The sequence below is a fragment of the Camelus dromedarius genome, chromosome 11 (assembly GCF_036321535.1).
Source record: "Camelus dromedarius isolate mCamDro1 chromosome 11, mCamDro1.pat, whole genome shotgun sequence".
NCBI classification, from domain to species: Eukaryota; Metazoa; Chordata; class Mammalia; order Artiodactyla; family Camelidae; genus Camelus; species Camelus dromedarius.
Window position 1 is genome coordinate 2929064 of NC_087446.1, and position 23384 is coordinate 2952447.

At 57.9% G+C, this 23384-nt stretch overlaps 1 protein-coding gene across 1 annotated transcript in view; it reads left to right on the forward strand.

The window, feature by feature from the left end:
* CELSR1 (cadherin EGF LAG seven-pass G-type receptor 1) overlaps nt 1–23384 on the forward strand; it is a 133735-nt gene that overhangs the window by 83539 nt on the left and 26812 nt on the right. The window contains exons 6-19 of the mRNA XM_031463458.2: nt 3786–3943; nt 5003–5166; nt 5633–5758; nt 8017–8183; nt 13280–13465; nt 14469–14582; nt 15457–15631; nt 16205–16346; nt 18462–18582; nt 20196–20379; nt 20748–20849; nt 21509–21603; nt 22071–22280; nt 22946–23129. Of these exons, the coding sequence (XP_031319318.2) occupies nt 3786–3943; nt 5003–5166; nt 5633–5758; nt 8017–8183; nt 13280–13465; nt 14469–14582; nt 15457–15631; nt 16205–16346; nt 18462–18582; nt 20196–20379; nt 20748–20849; nt 21509–21603; nt 22071–22280; nt 22946–23129 (2128 nt within the window). The remainder of the gene's footprint in view (nt 1–3785; nt 3944–5002; nt 5167–5632; nt 5759–8016; nt 8184–13279; nt 13466–14468; nt 14583–15456; nt 15632–16204; nt 16347–18461; nt 18583–20195; nt 20380–20747; nt 20850–21508; nt 21604–22070; nt 22281–22945; nt 23130–23384) is intronic.

A 23384-nucleotide genomic window follows, 5' to 3' on the forward strand; every position in this document is an offset into this window, starting at 1 on the left:
AATCAAAGGCACCTGCTGGCGTCTCTGGTCCCCTCCCCGCCTGAGTTGGGCTGCCTGTGTCCCTGCCTTGCACACCCCAACCCTGACGGAGAGCGTACTTGTGACAGTCTTGACCAGAAGCCTCCAGAATGCATTTTATCCCCATTTCACAGATAAAAAGGGGGAAGGAGCTTCTCAAATTATCCAGGTAGAGAGTGGCCAGGGAGCATTAGGAGTGGTGGATGCCTGTCTAGTTTTTTTTTCTTATTGAGGTGAAATTCACATAACATAAAATATAACCATTTAAAGTGAACGGTTCAGCGGCATTGAGTGCATTCCCCATGTTGCACAACCTCCACCTCTCTCTAGCTCTGAAATATTTTCATCACCCTAAACGGAACCTCTTGCAGTCACTCCCAATTCCCCTGCCACCCCAGCTCCCGGAAATCACTAATCTACTTTCTGTCTATGAATTTGCCTGTTCTGGACATTTTCTGCAAATTGGGTTGTACAACATGTGACCTTTTGTGACAGCGTCTTTCCCTGAGTGTGATGTTTTGGTGGTTCATCCACATTGTAGTGTGTGTGTCAGTGTTTCGTTCCTTTTTGTGGCTGAATAATATTCCATTGAATGGATATACCACATTCTGTTTATCCATTCACCTGTTGAGGGACTCTGGGGGTATTCTGCCTTTCAGCTATTGTGAACAGTGCTGCTATGAGCATTTGTGAACAAGTTTTTGCCTGAGTCCCTGTGTGGTTCTCTTGGGTCTATACCTGGGAGCAGGTAGGGTTGTAGGTCAGGTGGTGTGTCTGCTGAACCCTCTGAGGACCCCCCATCCCTGTATCCTGAGTCACCTGCAGCATTGTTTCCTGCTACCCATGGCTGCTTTCCGTGCTTCTGTGTTCTGTTGGTGACACTGACTGTACGTGGATAGTTGGCATGTGTGTGGGGCAGACTGGCCAGGGTACTGCTGGTTCTGGGGCGGTGTGAGCAGGGGTGGGGGGCGTCTGGATGCTGCGGAGCTGGGATCCGGCCCTCGGATGCATGGCTTCTCCCTGATACCGCACTGTGCGTCCCTCCTGCTCGTGCTTTCAGTTCTTACTCAGGATGCTTGGTTCTGCAGGCCAAAGGGCCGTCTCTTTGGACCCAGTGGCTGGTGGGTCTGGGAGTAGGAACCAAGAAGCAGGTGCTGGGCGATGCTTGTCTTCCTGAAAGTCACGCTCGCTGCTTTAATTAGCTAACGCCAGACTGAACTCTGTCTCCCCAGGGGGCCGGCTCACGGCAGCAAGTGCTGCTCTAAGCACGGACGCTGACTCTTCCGTCTCTCGCCTCCAGTTTTCTTTCTCCCGCTGCTGCTGCTTGAATCCCGTGGCGCTGGGCCGCGGGTGATGAGCAGCTATTTACAACAATTGCAGTTTTGTAAACAGCAGCTCCATCTCATTAGAGCTTCCCAAACATAAGTGCTGTTTTCGTCCTCCCTCTGGAAGTCTCACACCCATCCCCAAAAATGTAAATTATAACTTGTAAAGATAACACGGGGCTCGCACAGCTAGGGGACGGTTCTTTCCCCAGGATCGCACCTAATAGTTAAGCATCTCGTAATAGGCACTTGTACGTGTTCTGTAACACGGGCTGCTATTACAGAGCGAGAAAACAGATTATTTTTTATACTTACCTAACTGTCGCTTAACTGAAGGTGAAGTCTTTAAGGATATAGCTTAGCCGACCTTGTGATCTCATCAACTGACGTAAAAGAAAATGAAAAGGATTTTCTGTGGACTACCATATCAGGTGGCATGGTAAAAGCCTTCTCCCTTGGATTTACCTAAGAAGGATTCAAGGGGAGACTCCTGTGTTTCATGTTGATGTGAGCCTCAAAGTCCCTGTAACACAGAGAACATTGATATTCTAATATTAAATTCTTATCTTGTAGCCAGAAAAACTGAGGTATAGTAATGGGCCTTGTCCAGGTCAGATGGTTGGCCAAGGGGGAGCAGAAGGCTCAGCTGGGGTTGCCACGTACAGTTGTGCAGGCTGTGCACTGCACGACTCCAATGGGGACCACCAGGGTGAATGAGACTTCTTGGAGTCACACAGCTTGGCTACCTGGCTGAGTTCATGCTACCAGAAACTCTATGTCCTGCCTTTCAGCCCAGTGTCCTCAGTTGAATGGATAAATCATTGCTCTTATTAAAAATGGAAGATTTGGAATAAATTCTGTAGTTGTTATTTTCCTACTAAAAGACATCAAGGATGATTTAATTAAATTCTCAATGTTTTTACAACTACCTATTTCCAATATTATAGAGAAGCATAAAATTGCATCAAGTTATAAACTCAAACTGACCCCAGAGCTATGAAGTGGAGGCACTGAGCCCTTGTTTTTAGGGGTGATGGGAGGGCCCTTCTGGGACTTGGAGAAAATGTTCTCTTGGAGGAAGAAGGTGCCACTGTGTGTCACGTGCTGATGGTGAGGCTTGGTGACACTTTGCGCTTGTCATCTGGGCTAACCCACAAGCCTGTCACAGAATGCGGGTCTTGTCATCCAGGCTGTACAGGTGGGGAAGGAAGTTTGGTGGCCTGGCCCAGCCCGAGCCTGCCCACCACGTTTCCGGAATGTTGCAGCGGTCCCACGTGACATGGCTGCATGAGCAGTCTCCTTGTCTCCTGCTGGAAGGAGCCCGAGGGCTGTCAGGGGGAACGTGCTCGGCGTCCCCCAGGGCAGCCCAGAGACCCGCGAGAGACGCCCAGAGATGGGCGGGGCTGCCCCGCTGGGAGGGTCATCACTGGACGCCAAGCACAGCCTCCTGGAGAAGGGACCCTGCTTCTTTCAGAAGTGAGCAGGGTGTGCCCTGTCACTGATTCCACAGGAGTTCTTACAACCAGCCCTGGGCAGGGAGACAGAGTATTTGAGAACCGTGGGGACGGCCGCAGAGGGGATGAGGGGAGGAGGGTGGGGCTGGGGACACAAGTGGTGGTCGACTCCGGACCAGCAGAAGGTACTGTCAGGTCATTCCAGGGCGAGGAAAGGCGTGAGCCCAGGCGTGACGTGAGTGCCTGCGGTCCCCAGCCTCCTGGCCGGGACAGGGAGCCTCATGCTATATGGGGGCCGGGGGGCACCTGCATCCAGGAGCACCCAGAGGGGTGAGCAGGGACCTGGACAGGAGGGGTGTGGACGCGGGTCCGGCCGTCGCTTGGACTCTTAGGCAGACTCTGACATTCAAGAGGGTCCCAGGGCTTTGGTGTTGGCTGCTGTTAACAAATACCACAAACGGGGGGGCTTGCGACAACAGAAATGTATTCCCCCCAGTTCTGGAGGCCGGAAGTCTGAAACCGAGGAGCCTGCAGGGCCTCGCTGCCCGTGGGCTCTAGGGAAGGGTCCTCCTCATCTCCTCCAGATGCTGGGGGCGCCGGGTCCTGGGTGCCCCCTGGCTGGTGCCTGTGCCCGCAACACTGCAGGGCATCCTCTCCGCCTCCGCTGTCACACGACACCCTGTGTGTCTCTGTCTCTGTGTCTTACAAGGACAGCGGTCACGCTGGATAAGGGTTCACCCTGCTACGTGGTATGACCTCACCCTAACCAGTTACACCTGCAAAACCCTATTTCCAAATAAGGTCACGTTCTGGTCTGGAAAGAAACAAATTTGGAGGCTTCACTGTTGACCCAGTACAGCTGGTTCAGGGACTAACTGACCACGAGGCCGGGGGCTCCTCCCCTCACGTGTCCTCCCCCACGGCGGGGCGCGGGCGTGTGCCGGGGCTGGAGAACCCGCTGACGCCTCTGGTGCGTTCTCTCCCACAGCCCCACATCGGCCGCCTGGGCCTGCCCCACGGGCCGTCCGGGGAGAAGGTGGCGGTGGTGACCGTGGACGACTGTGACACGGCCGTGGCCGTGCGCTTTGGCAGCTTTGTCGGCAACTACAGCTGTGCAGCCCAGGGCACTCAGAGCGGCTCCAAGAAGTGAGTGTCCCAGGAAGGGGGGCCCTCGTGTCCACCCGCCACAGCCACTGCTCCGAAAGGGGTTCCACTGGGCGGGTCCCCAACACGGCGCTCTGGGCCCAGCGCCCAGGCGGCCCTGATCTGCCTGGAGTCAGATTCTGTCCCCTTTCCTCCAACACGTTAGAACTTTCTAGAATAAGTCCCCTTTGACACAACTGCCAAAGTGTAGCCAGGCCAGCCCCAGGGATGTGATGGCCAGCTTGCTGGCCCTGGAAGCCACCCATCCCCAGGCCTGTCTCCATGCATCCCTGACTTGGTCCTCGTAAGTACTGGTCCCCATGACTCAGCATTGAGTCAGCGACCTCCCTCCATTATCACAGTGGCCGTGTCACCCTCTGGCCCAGAGGTCCCCTGGGGCCCATCCTAACTCAGGGCAGAGAGGTGCTGACATGGACCTCGGTGGCCGTTGCCGTGTTTCTATTTTTGTAACACCAGCTTCAAACCTCAGAGCGAAGGTTCTTGTTCGAGTCATTCCTGATTGTGTTTTGGTGGGATATTTAACAAGCTTTTGGGAGACCGCAGTCCGATGAGCCTGGTCTACCCTGAGCACTGGGTGTGAAATAGGCCTGTTTGGTCAGATCCCCCAACTGAGATGGAGGTGGGGCCACGCCCGTACTACTGATAAGACCGCTGTGCCTGGAGCTTCTCGGCCCCTGCCCGAAGCCACGTGGCTGCTCCTACAGAGCCAGGGTCCTGGTTTGCTGTGACCTCCCTTCCAGGTCATTGGAGGCCAGGGGAATGTGGCGCTGTACGTCCTGTTCCCGTGTGGACTGGCGGCAGGACTCAGGGGCAGCCACCCAGGACATCCAGTTTGCCAGGCTCTGGCGCAAGTTGGGGGAAACCAGGGCACAGGGGTGGCACCAGAAGTAGGATCTGCTGGGTGTGTTCGGACCTGCCGGCCACCTGCCTGCCTGGCCTCCACCCGCTCAGACGGCGAGCGTGCCCAGTGGCAGAGGCCCTCGTGAGGTCAGGCTGCCCCTCCCCACCCGGCCGTCACAGAGGGTGGTGCTGCCTCCACAGGTCCCTGGATCTGACGGGCCCCCTGCTCCTGGGGGGCGTCCCCAACCTGCCCGAGGACTTCCCCGTGCACAACCGGCAGTTTGTGGGCTGCATGCGGAACCTGTCCATCGACGGCAGGAAGGTGGACATGGCCAGCTTCATTGCCAACAACGGCACCAGGGCAGGTAAGGCAGGGCCACCCGCCAGGGCTGCGGGGGGGCTGTGGGGGGCTGCGGCGGCCGCGCGGGAGGGCCGCCTCCACGTCCTGGGAAGTGACTTCCTGGGACCAAGCCCATGTGCGCCCAGCTGCTCTTGAGTCTGGGGTCCTGCTGGGTGGCGGCGAAGCTGTGGGCGGGCCCGGCTGGACCTGGTCACTCGGTCCCAGGGCCTTGAGCAGGTCACCAGATGGCCCGGGCAGCTGGTGGATGGCCCGGAGCCCCAGAGTCTCTGGACGTGGGCAGCACGCCTCGTGCAAGTTCAGGTCTCATGTTCTGATGCTCCGGGGATCCCGGGCCTGCCTGCCTGCCCTCCCACTGTGTCCACTGGGCATGTTTCCCACAGCGTGGGTGCTAGGACACAGTGACAATGCCCCCGCGCCCCCACCTGCCCCTGTTCTCCGCACCGGGACCATGCCACGCACTCTGTTTCCAGGCTGCACTGCCCAGAGGAACTTCTGCGAGGGGAGCTGGTGTCAGAACGGGGGCACCTGTGTCAGCGGCTGGAACACGTACATCTGTGAGTGCCCGCTCCGCTTTGGCGGGAAGAACTGTGAGCAAGGTGAGGCTGGCGTCGGGGCGGGGGCCACTTGGGTGGGGCTTCACCGCCAGGGCCCGCAGCCTCCAGGGGCATGTGTGTCCCCAGGCCTGGGTCCGGTGGCGAGTGGGAGCAGGCACAGGGCCTGGACTGGGGCGAGGCTGAGAGGGTTCCTGGGGGCACCAGGGCGGGGGATGTTGGAGCGGGGGTGGGGGCTCCAGGATGGGTGTGCAGGACACAGCACCCTGTCTGAGCAGGGCCAGCATGACGTTGGGAGCCCAGGAGGGTCAGAGAAGGGAGGTGGGGCCTGGCTGGGCCTCTTGGTGGCGGCAGCCGGCTTCACAGGCATCCCGAGGCCTGAAGGGGCAGGTTCCCAGGCTCGACACCCCCATGCCCCTTCTCACCGCCCCGGGGTGGGGGGGGGTCCTCCAGCTGGCTGCTTCCCTCCTGGACCGTGTTGTGGGCATCAAAGGCAGGGCCTCTCCCCAGCCCCACCCTTGCAGTTATAGACTCTGGCAGGTTTTAAACAGTTCGCTCCTTTTGAAGCAATGCAGTGTTAAATAAGAGTCATCATTTTAAAAATCATTGACGCTCTTTAAGTTTAAGGTAAACCAAAAGGGGTAGATTGAAGCCAGATAAGCTTGGGCGTGCTCCCTGGGTCCGCCTTGGAAATGCCCAGAGCTCAGTAGCAAGTTGATGGCCAGGAGAAGTGCTGCCTGGAGCCGCCCTCTGGCCTCAGCCCACGGCCTCTCTGTAGAAGTCAGACGCCCCTCACCTCGGCCCCTGCGCCCCACAGGTTGGGCTGGAGGTTCCAGTGTGACTCTTTTAGGGGGATGGTGTCCACGACTTTTCTACAATTCTCAAAGGAGTCGATGAAGCAGAAATAGGTGGGAACCAGGACAGAATGTTCTGGAGGAGAGCAGCGTTGGGTCGGTGCAGGGGGAAGGGGTGGAGCCAGCAGGCGGGGCTTACCTGCGCCAGGTCCACCCTGCCCAGGGCTGTTACTGCTGGGGCCGAGGCACATGACGTGGAATTGTGTTACAGCCACAATCCTTGTCAGGGTGGACTTACCGGGCAGGGCCTGATTATTTGTGTACAAAGCACCGTGCACTTTCAAGGCCTGAAGATCTGTTTTCCGGGCAGCAGGTGGGCGGGCTCGTCCGGGCCCTGTGGACTGGTCAGGCCCAGCCCCGGCTGACCACCATGTGCAGGAAGCTCGGGTCACAGGGAGGGGCGGCATGCCTGGGTGGACACAGTGCCAGCGGGGCTGCCCATGCCCCCGGGTTCCTGTTATGGAGGCCCCAAGTCCGGCTTCGACAGTGCCAGGAAAAACAGGTCTGGGTTCCTAAGAGCAGGAAACAGATGCCTGGTGCTCATGAGGCTGTCGCCTCCGAAGGCGGCCCCACCTGGCGTGCCCTGTGTTGCTGGTCTGGCCTTTCACACCTCGTCTTGATGACCGTGCAGTCCCACCTGGAGCGATTAGGGTGAGGTCCTGGGGTGGCCCACTGCCTGCTATGCGCAGGCGTCTGGAGGCAAAATGAGGAAGCTGGTTTGACTCGGCCTCAGGCCTGCCTACGGGTCTGTCTGGCACCCGGACCTTTTCCAAGTGTGACAGACTGGCTGAAGCTGCAGATCCCCCCATTGCCACTTCCCTGGTTCCCCCAAACCATCTGGGAGCCTCCAGCAGCCTTCCCATCTCTGTGCCATCACCAGGAGCAGAGAAACAGTGGCCCATGAGCCTGGGGGTTGCAAATTCACCCCAGATAGCAGCTGAGGTCGGTCAGGCTGCAGGGTTGAGGTGCATGTGCAGAAAACCCCGTGTGCAGGGTGCACTGCCACCTCACCCTGTCCCACTGGGGGATGGCACTCAGAACAGCCCCTGCCAGGCCCCAGGGCCCTCAACCCGGCAGGTGTGGGCTGTGACAGATAGGCTTGGCTCACAGGGCCCCCCAGCACCCCAGTCTCCTGAGCTGTCCCACTCTGCCTGCCACCCAGCCTAAGAGCTCCTGACCGTACACTGGCTGTGGTTGAGACCCCCTAGGCCTCAGCCTCACTCCCCAGGAGGGTGGCCAGTGTCCTGGGGAATGTGGGCTTCTGCAGAGCTGTGGCTCCTGGATTCAGAAAGCTAGTGCCCACCAGCCTGAGACCCGCCTTTGCATTCAGATGAAAAAGGCCCGGGGTTCCTTCCGTCCCCTTCCCGGGAGCCTACCCCCATCCCCTGCAGCGGAGGAGGACTCTCAGGGGCCTGTGTGACTCAGCAGCCTCGGCGTCTGTGCCCACAGTCATGCCCCACCCCCAGCGCTTCAGCGGGGAGAGCGTCGTGTCCTGGAGTGACCTGGACGTCACTGTCTCCGTGCCCTGGTACCTGGGGCTCATGTTCCGGACCAGGAAGGAGGATGGCGTGCTGCTGGAGGCCACAGCGGGCGTGTCCTCCAGGCTCCATCTCCAGGTGAGCGAGATCCACGTCCCACCCCGGGCACCTGCGCGGCAGGCGTGTACCTGAGTGAAGCAAGCAGAGTGCCACACGGGAGCCCGGCCCCCCCGAGCCTCTCACTTCTCTCTCCTTTACGCCCGGAGATGGAGTAAGTTCGGGGCTGGGCGGGCTGGGGGCCCCGCTCCTCCGCAGCGAACCTCAGCCCTGCTGTGCTGCTGGGCGGCAGCCCCGGCCTCTGGGCGGTGGGGGGGTGAGCACCTCCAGGTGGGAACAGCAGGCCTCGCCGACCGGTGGAGATTCCTGCTCCTGTGCCCGTATTGCCCAGCGGTCATGCTCAGCCACAAGTTTCCTAAAAATCTTCCTAAAATCGCATCACCGTGCGTGTGTTCTTGTCTCTGGTCTCTGCGGTTCCGTGTGTTGAAGACGCTGCATGGGAGCGGAGTTCCTGCGGGTTGCACAGGCTTATTCTGATGCTCTCTGTCTGGGTTTCTCTTCCTTCCCAGCCGGTCCCCCCTTGCCCGTTCCCAGCTTGCAGGCATTTCATTTGAGGAAGTAAGTGTGCTACTTTGATTTGTGACCCACGCCAGGTCCTCCATCGGGCTGCCCCCCGCCTCCCGCTGTCCTCGCTGGAGGCGGATGGAGGAATTCCTGCCCTCGCTGTCAGCCTGGGGTCCTGAGATGCTGGAGGGTCCAGGAGGTGCGGTTTCACAAACACAGGCGGGGAACTCCCAGGCGTGGGTGCAGGCTTGCCCGGCCAGGCCCTGGGCCGAGAGCTGGTCCTCTGTCCTCACGTCTCCAGGCAGTGACCACAGACGGGACGTTCCTGTGTGACGCTGCCCACTCTGATCCGGGAAGCCACACTAGAGGGTTCTCCCTCCTGGGAAGTCCACTGATGACTCTTCTCAAACGGGCTTGTCCCCCAACCCGCCCCTGGACACAGCAGTGGCCTGTGGGAGTCGTGCCCAAGCAGGACGCCATCTTGGTTTGCAGGATTCCATCCCCGGGCTGTTTTTCCTATCTTTCCTTCAGGCTTTCCTGCAAGTGTGTGTGTGTGTGTGTGTGTGTGTGTGTGTGTGTGTGTGTGTGTACACATCTCCATGAGCGTGTGGACTCGGCGGACCTGTGCGCACACCGTCTCGGGGAGCAGGGCAGGCTTCCTTCACAGGCCGTTTGTTGTCTTCAGCCAGCGCGGCCCCTGGCCCCTCCCTGCACCCTTCACCCCCGGGACGTTCTGCCCCTCTGCCCGCCTCCTCTTTTGCCTCCGGGCCAGGCTGCACTGGAACCTGCCGCTGTCATCCCAGGACCACCTGCTTCAGGTGGACGGGCTCCCACCATCGGGAAGTTCTTCCCAGAGCTAGCTCTGGTCCCCTCTGCTGTAGCCCTGTGTCCGCACCGAGCTGTGTGCCATCTCTTCTCTCCCCGGGGCCCTGGGACTGACCTGGTGCTCTGGCCAGTGCGGAGTGGACTGCATTCCCAGACAGGGAGGCTGCACTGGGCCAGACGGTCGGGGGTGCGATCCCTTGTGAAGCCAGAAACTCCGAGCTCCAGGTCCCCGGCTCATTGTCGCCCAGGTCCTGCCGTGTCCACAGGACCCTCTCCCGTCGTCCCTGTGGGCTGTGCATCTGGAAGTGCTTCCATGTGACAGGACCAGACAGGGAGGGGACAGAGCACTGCCCACGCCCCTGTGAGCGCACTGTCGGGGGTCAGCGGGGCAGGACTCCGAGGGCTCCCGGCAAGCAGGTTGGGAGGCTGCAGACTCACAGATCAAGACAGGACCCCAGAGAGGCCTGACTGACTCTGCTCCGGCAGGGACTGGGGGCTCAGAGCCTGGGGGTGTCTCCTTCTCTGCGCCCACCTGTCCCCCACCTCCCACCCGTCTCCCCACCTCCCACCCGTCCCCCACCTCGCTCCTGTCCCCCCACCTCCCATCCATCTCCCCACCTCCCACCCATCCCCCCACCTCGCTCCTGTCCACCCATCTCCCACGTGTCCCTCACCTCCACCTGTCCCCTCCCCCGAGTCACCGTTGAGGATTGTTTCCAGCACAGGCTCGCTCAGGTCGCACTGAAGGCGGTTTGTGCGTCCGGGATAATTACAGCTGTCATTGTCTTTCCCTTATTAACCAGCAATTTTACGAGTTTACCAGGCGGCCCCTGAGCCGGCTCTGGCCGGCGCTTGGCAAGCGCAGCTCTGCCCGGGGTGGTGTTTTCCTCTGTGGTGTTTCACCATTGGGGCAAATTAAATTGGCTGATTGAGGTGATGAATTGGAATGTGGCAGTTGTCATTTGGCAGTGGGGTCTCCGTAGGAAAAAGTACGCTGTCTGCAGGAACAGCCCCGAAAGCCACAAACTCCCGTATTGTTTGAGTAACTGCGTTATGGGTAGCTAAGCCAAAAATGAAGTTTTTTTGCCAGGGACTGTGGCCAGCCCCTCCCTGTGGAAGGCTGGGTGGCAGGAGTGGTGACCTTGGGAGGATCCTCCAGACCTCAGTGGCCACCCAGAAGGCCGCCCCAGGGCAGTTCCCACAGGCTGGCCAGCCAGGGTTACAGGAGTGTTCCAGGTTATTCCCACACGACGCGTGTGGAATGCAGGCCTCCCACGGGCCCGCGAGCTCTGGGGCAGCAGTCGAGGTGTTCCTGGCCTCCACGCCAGGCCAGACAAGCCACAGGCTCATCCTCCAGCCCAAGCAATTTGGGTAATTGCTCTCAGGCGCCCTAAGTCCACCTGCATTGTCAAGTGGGATAAGCTGGCTGCTGTTAAATCCGGTGACAGATCGCAGGTGGCAGGTACTGCTACCGTCCTGGGATCGTTCCGCAGGCACTGCTTTTGTTTGGAGACATCCGTCACTTCATTGTTGATCTGCTGGCTGTGGGGTTTTGTTAGCAAGGACAGTGAAAGAGAATGGAACGGCGAGGAAAGGTAATGAGTTGACTTAGACTTCTGGGGAACGAAAGGAAACAATGTAAAAAGGTGAAAAATTACCTTCTTCAACTATCAATTCAGACTGAAAATCAAAGTACATTATTAGTTGCATTATCTGTATAATCAGTTAATTATATTTTCTGTTTTCCATCATGATTTCTTCTTCGACCCATCAGGTATTTACAAGTATATTTTTCAACTAGCAAACAGGTGGCATTTTCTGGTAAATCATTTTGTTATTGTTTCTAGCATAATTGTAGGTCAGAGAACGGTACCCTGTATGATTTCAGACCTGTGAGATATGTTGAGACTTGCTTTACAGCCCAGCATTTAGTCTTATGTGAATGTCCCACCTGTACTTGGAAAGAATGTGTGCCCTGCAGTTGTGTCCTTTGGTGTTCTATATACGTCAAGTAGGTGATGTTTGTTTGTGTGGCATTCAAATCTTCTGGATCATTGATCTTTTTTTTTTTGTCTGTTTGCTCAGTTACTGAGAGAAATGAGTTAAAAATCTCCAGTCTTGATTGTAGCTTTATCTCTTCCTTTACATCTGTCAATTTTTGCTTTGTAGATTTTGAGGCTATGTTATTAGGCGCATACAAATTTAAAGTTGTTTTATCTTTCTGGAATATTGACTCTCTTATCATGACAAAAACCCTCTTTATCTTTAGTACTTATTTTTGCCTCAAAGTCTAGTTTGTCTCATATTAATATAGCTACACTAGCTTTTTGTTGGTGTTTATCTTTTTCTATCTTTTTTCTTTCAATATTTCTGTTTTGTTATATTTCAGGTGCCTCTCTTTTAAGCAGTACACTAATAGTTTTTTTTAAATCTGCTCTGTCTTTTCATTGAAATTATCTTTTTTCTTCTTTAAACATTTTTAAAATTTTTATTTTTTTATTTATTTAGTGAGGGGAGGTAATCAGGTTGATTGATTGATTTTAAATGGCAGTACTGGGAATTGAACCCTGGACCTCGTGCATGCTAGGCACACACTCTACCACTGAGCTATACCCTCCCCCCTGAAGTTATCTATTAACATGAGTATCTTAGGTTAGTTACAATGCTGTTTTTTCATATTTCTCACATGTATTTAAACATGGTAGCTTGAATCTTACCTCATGAAATGGAACATTTACATCTAGAAATACTGGTCACCCGAATCAGTTTCCTTGAAAGGTCTATGGTTCCCATGATTATTTTCAGGTCTGTGTCTGATGGTTCTATGGTCTGGATTCCCATGGGTCTGTTTCAAGTATGTTTTCTTGTCTCCTCAGATACTTGGTTATTTTTGATTGAGTGCTGGACATCATGTAGAAAAACTGGAGAGAATTTGAAACTAGGATGATGGTGTCATTATCCCTCATGTCTGCTTCTGGTTGGCAGCTCCCACCCTGGGCAGGCTCTGAATTCCAGTTTCTATCCTCCCAGCTCCATGAGCCAAGAAGGCTTTGCTCATCTTTCAACCTCAGCTGTGCCTTCCAGAACCAGCTGACAATCGTATGGCAAAGCCCTAAGCACCTTTCTGCAGATTTCCATTTTCTAACTTGCAGTGACTTGAGTCACTCTGATGCCTTAGACAAGTGGGCTGCAACATTTTGTCTCATTTTTCTAAGTGTTCTCAGGAGGAGGGTTGGTCCAAACTACTCTGTCCTTCACTGGGGAAAGGGAGACGTGATCTCAGCATTGCCCTGGTTTCATTTTCTTAAAGCAAGAACATCTTAGGCCAGTTACTGTGCTGACTTTTGTTTTTTTCATACATATATTTGAACATGGTGGCCTGAATCTTGTCTCATAAAGTGTAACATTTATACCCCAAAATAAGAGCTTAATATAGTAACCTGAATCTGTGGCTGTTCCACATACTCAAGTCTAATGGGCTTTATCTGACTTGAACTCTGTCACCGTTTGACACTTCTTACGATAGAAAAAGACATGTAATTTTTTTTAATGGAGATACTGGGGACTGAACCCAGGACCTCGTACATGCTAAGCATTTGCTGTACCACTGAGCTATTACCCTCCCCCCACAGGCATGTAATTCTGAGGAGTGTTACAGTCAGCAGCCACAAATCAAACTTTGCCTAATTTTTAGGTCCGTTTTGATCCAGTGCGTCTGTTTGCGTGGCTTTGTTATTTTATTTGTTGTCATCACCTCAGTCACCAGTGTAGCCCCCACTGTCCTACAGATCCTGAACAACTATGTCCAGTTTGAGGTGTCCCACGGCCCCTCCGATGTGGTGTCCATGCGACTGTCCAGGTCACGTGTGACTGACGGGGCGTGGCACCACCTGTTGGTAGAACTGAAGAGCGCCAAGGAGGGCAAAGACATCAAGTACCTGGCAGTCATGACCTTGGACTATGGCATGGACCAGGTGAGCTGGCGCCTGTACCCTCTTCAGAACAGCCCCCTCCACTGGGCCTGTGGGAGAACGGAGGGGCCCCTCCGTGTGCCAGGACCTGCCAGGCCCGTGTGGATTTGGGGAAGCGCTTCCTGGGCCCCCCTGAACCTTGGGCCTCCTGTTCCTCCTTATGCTGAGGTCACCAGAGTCCGCACCTCACCCCCTTTCTGGATGTCAGCTCCCGGAGCCAGGAACTGGTCTTGGTCCATCTGTGTGTCCCACCGTCACAGTTTCTTTTAGCAAAGCTGTCTTGAGCCACAGTTGTACACTCAGGGCTCTGGGGTACAGAGGAGGATATGGGTGGGCGAGCAGTAGCACTCAGGCCCCAGAGGGGGCTGTGGGACACCGCGAGGTGCAGCCACCCCAGATGGGCAGGTGGCGCTCCGGCAGGGCGCACTCAGTGCTTGCTGAGCCATGCCGGGTTTCCCGGGTTCACCGCCAGGTAACACCAGGCGTGCTTACGGGACACCCACACGCTTGAGGGGCCACTTGTGATTCTTAAGTGCTTCTGGAGTCCAGGCTCATCTAACGTCTGGTTCTGGGAATAAGCAGCTGTCGTGTTCCACGTGCACGTCTTCCTGAGCCTGAGGATCCGGCTGAGACCCTCCCAGAGTCCTGCCACCGTGGACACGTTCTCCACTCGCTGTCACCTTTCTAGCTTCCCAAGCTTTCGCAAACAGTGGCCTGTTAGTGGCGCCCATCGCAGAGATGGGAGGGTTGCCTGCGGCACCCCCAGCTGCCCATCTGGGCTGGGCCAGGGTGCAGACATGTGTCCCCTGGCCTGGCTCCTGCACCCCGCCCGTCCCACACAGACAGCTGTGTTCTCCATAAGCAGGCTGAGCCGGGTCCTGTCTGGAGGCACAGATGTCCCCGGGCTGTGGGGAGTCTGCCTGCCAGACTGTATGTCAGCCTTTGAGCACGTTCCTCCCAGCCAGAAGTTTCCGGATGGTGGAAGTCTCCCCCTTTTCTCATGCAGGAGACGGTGCAGATAGGAAACCAGCTTCCCGGGCTGAGAATGAGGAGCATCATCGTGGGTGGCGTGTCTGAAGACAAGGTCTCCGTGCACCGTGGTTTCCGGGGCTGCATGAAGGTGCGAGTGCCTGTCGCCGCCACCCTCCCCGCCACCCCGGCCCCCAGGGCCGACCCGGGGATGGCCAGCACTGCAGTGGGTGTCATTGGGTGTCCTCTAGTTTTCAGTAAATGAATAGTTGTCTATTGCCAACCCAACTCTGACACACCCTGTTTCCACTTAGAGCCCTCCTCCCTCCCCAGGCTCCCTGTTCCCCTCCCGCACCCTCCCCGCATCACACCACGGTCGTCCACCCGCAGCTCTGCCTTCGAGTCCTGTCCGGAGTCCGTCCCTCGCCGCCTGCACCCCCCAGGCTCACGAACGGGTCCCCGGCTCGTCCCTAAGACCCGTCATTCTAGCAGCAGCCGGAGGAGCTGTTTGTAAAGTCACAGTCACGTCTTCCTGCTCCCCTCGCCCCCGGCCCCCCACTGCAGGAAATAACTCCTTAGTTCCTTTGCCTGCGCCGCCTCACTCCGGTGAGCTGGCCCCGCGTGCCTCACATGGTCGCCCCCACCCCGGGACGCCCCCCCTGCACATCCGCCCCTCCCACCTTCATCAGCCACCATGCCCTCCCACCATCCACGTCATCCTTCCTTTGTGACTCTCACCATGGACTTAGCAGAACAAGGACTCATTCCGTCTTCATTCCAGGTGGCCTGTCCCCTGCCTGGGACCCAGAGCCGATGGATGGAGAAGTGCCCTTATTCCTGCCCTCACCCCGACACCCTCTGCTCCCCTCCCCCGACAAGTCTCAGCACTTCATAAATGAGACATCATCGCTTTTGAAATGGGAGACCCCAGAGAATTTGAGGTTCCCTTAACCCCTGGTTACCTTTCGGGGTTCCTCCAGCCCCAGGGCCCTGGGACTGACCCTGGTTGCCCTTTTCTGATGCAGGGAGTGAGGATGGGGGAGACGGCCACCAACATCGCCACGCTGAACATGAATGACGCCCTGAAGGTCAGGGTGCAGGACGGCTGTGACGTGGAGGACCCGTGCTCCTCCAGCCCCTGCCCGCAGCACAGCCGCTGCCACAACACCTGGGACGGCTACTCCTGCGTCTGCGACAGAGGTGGGCGCCCACGGCCCGTTCCCTGATGCCGCTCAGCGGAGGGCAACGGCTCTGGCGGTGGAAGCTGAGTCTCCGCACTGGCTTCCCCATCCCCGCCCTGTGGGTCCCTGGAGCCCTGAGCTTTGTTTTGCAACTGGGAGTGGCCCTCTCTTCCTGCCTCTTCACTGGGGGCACAGGGGACACTCCCGGCTGCACCTCCTGGCACACACGACGTTGGGGAGACTAAGTGAAAAGCACACGCTGAAAAATAACACTTTGCAACCGCCCCTGCACTCAGGGGATGCAGTCGTGCTCGTGCTCGGCTGGGGCCTGCTCCCCGTGTGCCCCTCCCTCCTGGGCGGGGGCGGCCTCGGAGGCTCTCAACGCCGCGTCTCAGGTCTGACCCACCCGCTGGGTGTCTGTGTTTCCTGGGACTCCAAGGGACGTGGCTGCTTTCCTTTGTGGAGCGGCGTGGGGAGCTGAGTCTCGGGGAGACTGCTGGAGGATCCTAACATAGGGGGTCTCGGTCCGGGAGGCGGGCTTGCAACGCCAGAGGCGGGGTCTGGGTGGGGTAACGCTGGCCTGTCCCTGCAGGGTACTTCGGGAGGAAGTGCGTGGATGCGTGTCACGTGAACCCCTGCAAGCACGTCGCGGCCTGCGTGCACAGCCCGGAGTCCCCGCGGGGCTACGTGTGCGAGTGCGGGTCTGGCCACTACGGGCAGTACTGCGAGAACAAGTGAGCGGACGCCCCCCACTCCAGGGTCCCCTCGGCTGCTTCCCCTGACCTGGTCTGTTGTTTAAACCCCAAATACACATGAATCTGGATCACAGGGACATGTTTTTTTCAATTTGGTGTGATGTAAGTGAGAATCCAATTGGGCGTCTCACACTAACCCAGTTTGAGCACATTTCCACCCCAGAAACGTACAACGTGACTCGTTTATCTAGCGCCCTGCTGCGCACAGAGCAGGCAGGTGCTGAGATGCAGGAAGATGCATGTAGTCACAGGACACATTGATCTTTCGAGTCACGGGGTTGCAATCACCTGACTGCACGTGGTCCTGGTGCAGCTCATCGGGGAGCCTCGTGCTCTCCAGGCCCCAGGAGCCCAGGTGTGTAGTCATCACAGGTGGATCACGTTCTGGCAGGTGGGGCCGCTAGAGTCTTCACACATCAAGACTCCAGCCCCTTGGGTGGTGATGCAGTCATGGCTGGCGGTCCTCGGCCAGTGCCATCCTTCCTGGAGCAGGAGCCGTGTCGGTGCAGTGGGGACGAGTGTGCCGTAACCCCACCTGTGAGCGGGAGGCAGCCAGTGCCCTTGGTACCGCACAGCCCGCTGGGTGATGGCGGGATGGGAGTCAGGGAGGCTGCAGGGAGAGGGCGTTCCTGGGGAACCAATGGGGCTTAGCTGGAGAGCAGTGATGGGATGAGGCTGGTCTGATGAGCGAGCAGGCAGAGTCCCCGGGCAGAGCTGGCGTGTGCTGTCCCAGGCATGTTCTGCACTGGGGAGACACAGGCCTGGGCAGGGGCCTGCCTGCAACCCAGGAACAGAGCTTAGCTTTTGAGGGGCCGTGGGGGCCCAGCAGAAAAGTGGCGTATCAGGTCTTGGTGTCAAAGCACCCCTGGCTCACGCGTGGGGTGTGGTTTAACCAGACGGAAGGCAGAGGCAAGGGGCGCAGCCAGGAGGCTGTGACGTCCCTGAGGCTGGTGTGGCCCGCAGTGCAGGGCTGAGGAGGCAGTGAGGAGGGGTATGATCCCGAGGGTCTGCACTCCCTACGTGATAAATGTGGGTCAGTAAATGCCAGACTGGAGCCCCAACCCTGTCCGGGTCATTTTTATGTCCCTAGTGTATACAAGGTCAGGACTTCATAACTGCTGGTTGTAGGGGGTGGGTACAGCTCAGCAGTAGAGCGCGTGCTTAGCATGCGCGAGGTCCTGGGCTCAATCCCCAGTCCCTCTGCTAAAAAAGAAAATTGCTGGTTAGATGAATGAGTGGGTATGGGGGTGGGCGGAGGGAACACTGTTAGCCAGGATTCTAAACACAGGGTAGCACTCATTTTGAGGAGCCTGAAGGACACGTGGGGGGAAGGGGACTTCCTACAGGCAAGCAGGTCAGCAGGTGACCCTCAGGTGAGCGGTCCAGCTGGGAGCCAGGCTGGGGTGACGGCCGCAGGCAGCAGCCAGCGCGTCGGAGGGGCCTGGCACCGTCACCGGGGACGCTGCCCATCTCAGGGTCTGCTGGGCTTTCTCGAGGGCAGGACTGGGCCGGAGTGCGGTTCTGAGCCCACTGGGTCCACCTGGGGGTGCACGGAGCTGCTCTGCCTCCCTGGAAAGGCTGCTCTGAGCATCCGTGGGGATGTGGTCAGCATCTGCCCCGGGGATCTGGGGACCACTGATGCTGCAAATCCCACTGGGTGTCTTGTGCTGGCGGATGCCTGGGTCCTGGAAGGAGGTTGTCAGGGCAGCTGGGTTCATTCTGCTCTGGGAGAGCTGGATTATGAAGAGCCAGCCTAGGGGCTGGCTAGCTGTCACTGAGCGCCCCACTCCCTGTGAGCTGGGCGTTTTGGAAGCTGAGTTGGGGGTACTCACCTCTGTCTTCCAGGTAAAAGAAAAAATATGAAAAGACAAACTATTTTAAGGAACAGTATCCTTAAACTTAGGAACAGGAATGGTAGAACATTCCAGAAGGGCGGCCCGAAAGTCTGGGCATACAATGCGAAACTCTAAGTCCTGTAGGGGGGGGGCCACCGAGGGGGAAACAGATCACTCAAGAGGGAGGAAGGTGCCCAGAAGTAGACCAGCCAAGGCCCAGGCCTCCAGGGTTCCTCTCCTTCCCAAATTTTCCCAACAGGATCGACCTTCCATGCCCCAAAGGCTGGTGGGGGAACCCCGTGTGTGGACCCTGCCACTGTGCGGTCAACAAAGGCTTCGACCCCGACTGCAACAAGACCAGCGGACAGTGTCAGTGCAAGGTGAGGCCAGGCTGCGGGTGGGCGCACACGCACCTGCACACACGTCTCCCTGGACACCTGCACACACACACTCATCTGCTAACAGGGCCCAGTGTCTTCACTGCCCCCCACGCAGTGTGCGTGCCCCAGGCCCGGTTTTCACCTGTGCGCTGGCTCCAACCGTGGGAACTCAAGTCCCCAGCCCCACACATGGTCCCCAGAAAGCAAGCAGTTTCTGTGAGTCTGGCATCATCTCTGTCAGCCGTGGTTCTGCCGGTGGGCCGTTTTCTCTCATCAGACCAGCACTCAGCGAGGACCAGAATGCAAAGTATGAGGAGCTCAGGCCACACCCCCACCTCAGGTGCCTGACACTCCCGGGTGGGGTGGGGGCCACCTCCTCGTGGTCTTGGAACGAGCTGCAGTGTTCTCAGTCCAGATCACACGGAACCCCGGCCCCCTCGGCCTCCCGGGAAACACCCCATGCCTTCAGGATGTGTCGCACGTGAGCTGTGGGCAACTTGAAGCCCAGAGGGAAGTTCTGTCTGTAACCACTCAGAGGGACACACTGTCATGTGGCCGGGTGTGCTGACCCAGGAAGGGCAGCTCTGACGCCCCCAGCACTCTGTCTAACGTCTGTCATGTCCCACGTGTGCCTCTGTGTGTGGCTTTTCTCCTGAAAAATCACAAGGGCCCTTGTGGACCCCACAAGCCACGTGGCCCAAGGCGGTGGCCGTGGCATACGTGGGCAGGAGGAAAGTGGGGAGGGCGCTAGGGGAAACACGCTTAGAGTTTTTTTCCATAAAAAATTACAGAAAATAGCCCAGGGAACTACACTCAATGGCTTGTAGTGGCCTGTTATGAAAAAGAATACGTATATATACGTGTAACTGAACCATGAGGCTGTACACCAGAAGCTAATACAAGTGTAAATCAAAAAATAAAAGTTAAACTTTTTTTAAAGAAAAAATACATAGAAAATGCAGAAAAGGCAGTAAACATGACCCCTGTGACCCCTCCCAGAGTGACCGTACATATTTAGTGGCTCCTCCAGGCACTGAAAGACACACAATTGGACCTCCTGTGGGATTGTCCCATGTCTCTGCTGGACACAGAAGCCCGTGTCACTGCGTCACTGGCCACGAGTCTGCCGAAGTCACAGCCTGCCCCCGCTTTCGGGAGGAGACCCTTGGACCTCGGGAGGCCAAGTGACCTGGCAAGGGCAATGTGGCCAGTGAACAGCCAAGCTGGGACTAAATCCATGACTTTGCAAAACTGAAGCCCATGCCCTTGACCTCGCCCTGACCTGCCCAGTGACCACCTGCAGGTGGCTTCTGATTTCTCACAATTAAAAAAGGAAAAAAAAAAATCCATCAGCCCTGCCGGCACCCTTTTGCGTAGGTGTCCATTTGAATCTCTGGTCCTTTTTAGGACAGAGGGGCCCACAGTGAGCGTCTGCTGGGACATGAGAGAGGGAGAGTCTCCCTGAGGACACAGCTGTCCGTCCGGAGCCTCCGGCCGGAGACCTTAGGCGGAGGGCAGCGCTGATCCCGGGCAGCCGGGCTGGGCCCTCTGGTCCCCCAGAGGCAGGGCCTCTGCCCGCGTCTGAGGTCCCGGGCCGCTTCTGGCCTTTGCAGGAGAACTACTACCGGCCCCCGGAGCAGGACGCCTGCCTGCCGTGCGACTGCTTCCCGCACGGCTCCCACAGCCGCGCCTGCGACATGGACTCTGGCCAGTGCACCTGCAAGCCCGGCGTCGTCGGCCGCCAGTGCAACCGCTGCGACAACCCTTTCGCCGAGGTCACGGTCCTTGGCTGTGAAGGTCAGCAATGCCCTGGACGCCCTGAGGCGGCAGGGCAGGGATGGGCCACTGTGTGTCTGTGTGTGTCTCTGTGTGTGTGTGTGTGTGTGTGTGAGTGTGTGTACCACATACCCCTGGGGTATGGAGGATCCTTGCGGCCTCATGGTCCAACAGGGTCTGCTTGACCTTCTATTAACTGGCCCTCCAGGATGCGTGGTCGGAGCCTGGGTCACCACCTCCCCGGTTTTGACACAAATGGGGGAGATGCGAGGGGTCCCGTTCTTGGTGGGGGCAGGGCCCCCTCCCAGGAGGGGTTTGTAGAGGGCTGTGGGAGGCGTTTGTGGGCACGGCCGTGCTGGGCTGAGGGCCTTCCTTCTTCTGTGCCCTAGTGATCTACAACGGATGTCCCAGGGCATTTGAGGCTGGCATTTGGTGGCCACAGACCAAGTTCGGGCAGCCAGCTGCGGTGCCGTGCCCCAAAGGGTCAGTGGGTAAGTACCACGGTGTGTGGCTGTGGGTCCATTCCAGGCAGGACGTCAGATGGAGGCGTGTGGCGTGCGGGAGAGCTGGCCGAGGCATCGCAGTCACGGGTTGTTCCGTGTTTGAAGCTGTTTCTTTAGCCAGCTGAGGGGAGTAAGAACTTTTTCCTCAGTCGTAAATGACAAAACCTGGAAAGAGCATGATGAAAACATGGAGAGCGTAGTGGCCGGGGGACCCAGGGAAGCTGCTCACCATTCACAGAGTTGGGATCTCTTTGTAAAAGGGGGACAGGAGCTGTGCCTGTGCCTCAAAGGGGCATGGGGAGGTCCTGGAGATGGTGCAAGGGATGCACGCAGCCCTCCCTCGGACCCCGGCAGGTGGGCAGTGCGTGCAGACGTGGTGGGTCCTCCGCCAGCCACTCAGTGATCTCTGCTTTCTTGGGTTTGCTCAGATGTGCACTCCTAGTTGCTGGGCAGCTCAGGCCAACTGTAAGGCCTGTTGTGAACGTCAGGCAGCTGTAGACGTGGCCCCAGGCTTGAGAAAAGAGAGCTCTGTTGGCTTCGTGGCTGTGGCACCTGCTGGTCCTGGGCCAGCCGAGGGGTGAATTAACAATTCAGATTTCAGGATTTGTGTGTGTCTCTGTGTGTCTGTGTGTGTCTCTGCTCGCTAGGAAACGCGGTCCGGCACTGCAGCGGGGAGAAGGGCTGGCTGCCCCCGGAGCTCTTTAACTGCACTACCGCCTCCTTTGTGGACCTCAAAGCCCTGGTAGGCTGCACCCGTGGGACGTGTGTGTGTATGCGGTTCCAGGAAGGGGTGGGCGACCAGGCAGCCAGGATCGTGCTGGTCCCAGCCCAGCATGGCCCCAGAAAATCACATCTGTTCAGGGCACCTGCGGCAGCCATCTCCTCTTTCCTTTTCAGACCCTGCTCTGCGTCTGAGCCTGTGGATGCAGGGTCCCCATGTCCCAGCCACCTCCCTGCCCCCCGCTCTTGGCTCACTGCGTCATCCTCTCTCCCTTCTTCCACTTGGTGTCTTTTTCCAAGCACTTTTTGGCCTGACAAATGCTCCTGTCTCGTGCCACTGTCATCGGCCTGAGTTCACCTTGGGGGTTTGGGATTCTTAAATTCTCTTCTGACGAGGACATTTCCCCTGGAGAGTAGCGGGTTCTGAGTGACAAGAGGGGCCCAGGACAGCTGTGGGTTTGCAGACACCGTGCTCGCTCCCTGTTCCAGAACGAGAAGCTGAGCCGGAATGAGACGCGGATGGACAGCGACCGGTCCCTGCGGCTGGCCCAGGCGCTGCGCAACGCCACGCAGCAGCCAGACACACTCTTCGGCAGCGACGTGCGGACGGCCTACCAGCTGCTGGCCCACGTCCTGCTGCACGAGAGCGGCCAGCAGGGCTTCGAGCTGGCGGCCACGCGGGATGCCACCTTCCACGAGGTAGGAGGGAGGCGGGCAGACAGGAAGCGCCACGTGTCCCAGACGAGCTGCAAGCTCGGGTGTCCAGCTGAGGCTGGAGGACAGCCGGGAGCCCTCACTCGGCTGTGAATCATGGTCGTGTCCAGTGTCCTCAAGAAATGACTGCCCTTTTCAAATGTGTGCCCAGACCAGTGCAGGGACCAGCAAAACTGATTACGGGCATTAGGAGTGTTTTGGGGAAGGAACGGAACGTGCAGTTCACAGACTTGATGATGCTGGCAGTGATGGCCGCCGTCAGCTGACCGCTTCGTAGGCGCCAGTGTTCTCGGTGGTTTACGTGAATTAGTCCACTGTTCCCTGCATCCTGTGATGTAGCTCAGCTCTCGCCCCATTTTACAGTTAAGGAAACTGAGGCACAGGGAGCCAAGGGCACGCAGCTACTAAGAGGTGCCTTCTCCCCTTTGTGTCTCAGGATGCACATGGCGAGACCCCCAGAAAGCTTTCCCCGCTGACACCCGTCTCCCGCCTTTGAGATGAAACCACCCCCAGTCTCTGCCCATCTCTGTCCTGGCCCCGCCTGGTCCTGAGAGCAGAATGCCTTCTAGAGCCTGTGCCCCAGTGAGTGAGCCAGGCCTCCACGGGCTGGCCGCATGTGTGACGTGAGTGCCATCTGTCTGTCTGACCAGGACGTCATCCGCGCGGGCAGTGCGCTCCTGGCCCCGAGCACCAGGGCAGCGTGGGAGCAGATCCAGCGGAGTGAGGGGGGCACCGCGCGCCTGCTGAGGCGATTCGAGGCCTATCTCAGCAACGTGGCCCGCAACCTGCGGAAGACCTACCTGAGGCCTTTTGTCATTGTCACCTCCAACATGAGTAAGGCTGCGGGCCAGCACGTGGGCGGTGGGGGCACTGCGCTGGCGGAACCCTGGGGCTCAGCCATCTCTTGGAAAAGGGTCAGCACTCTGGCAAGATCTTGGTGGTCCGCGGTCTTTCAGAGCTGGGTGTAGGGCTGTCCAGGGAAGTGGCTGGGGAGGGTCTGGCCACAGGACCAGCCTCCAGGCTCACTCAGATGCACAGGCCCAGGGAGGGACAGGGACAGGCAGCTGACACCTGGGCGGAGGAGGAATG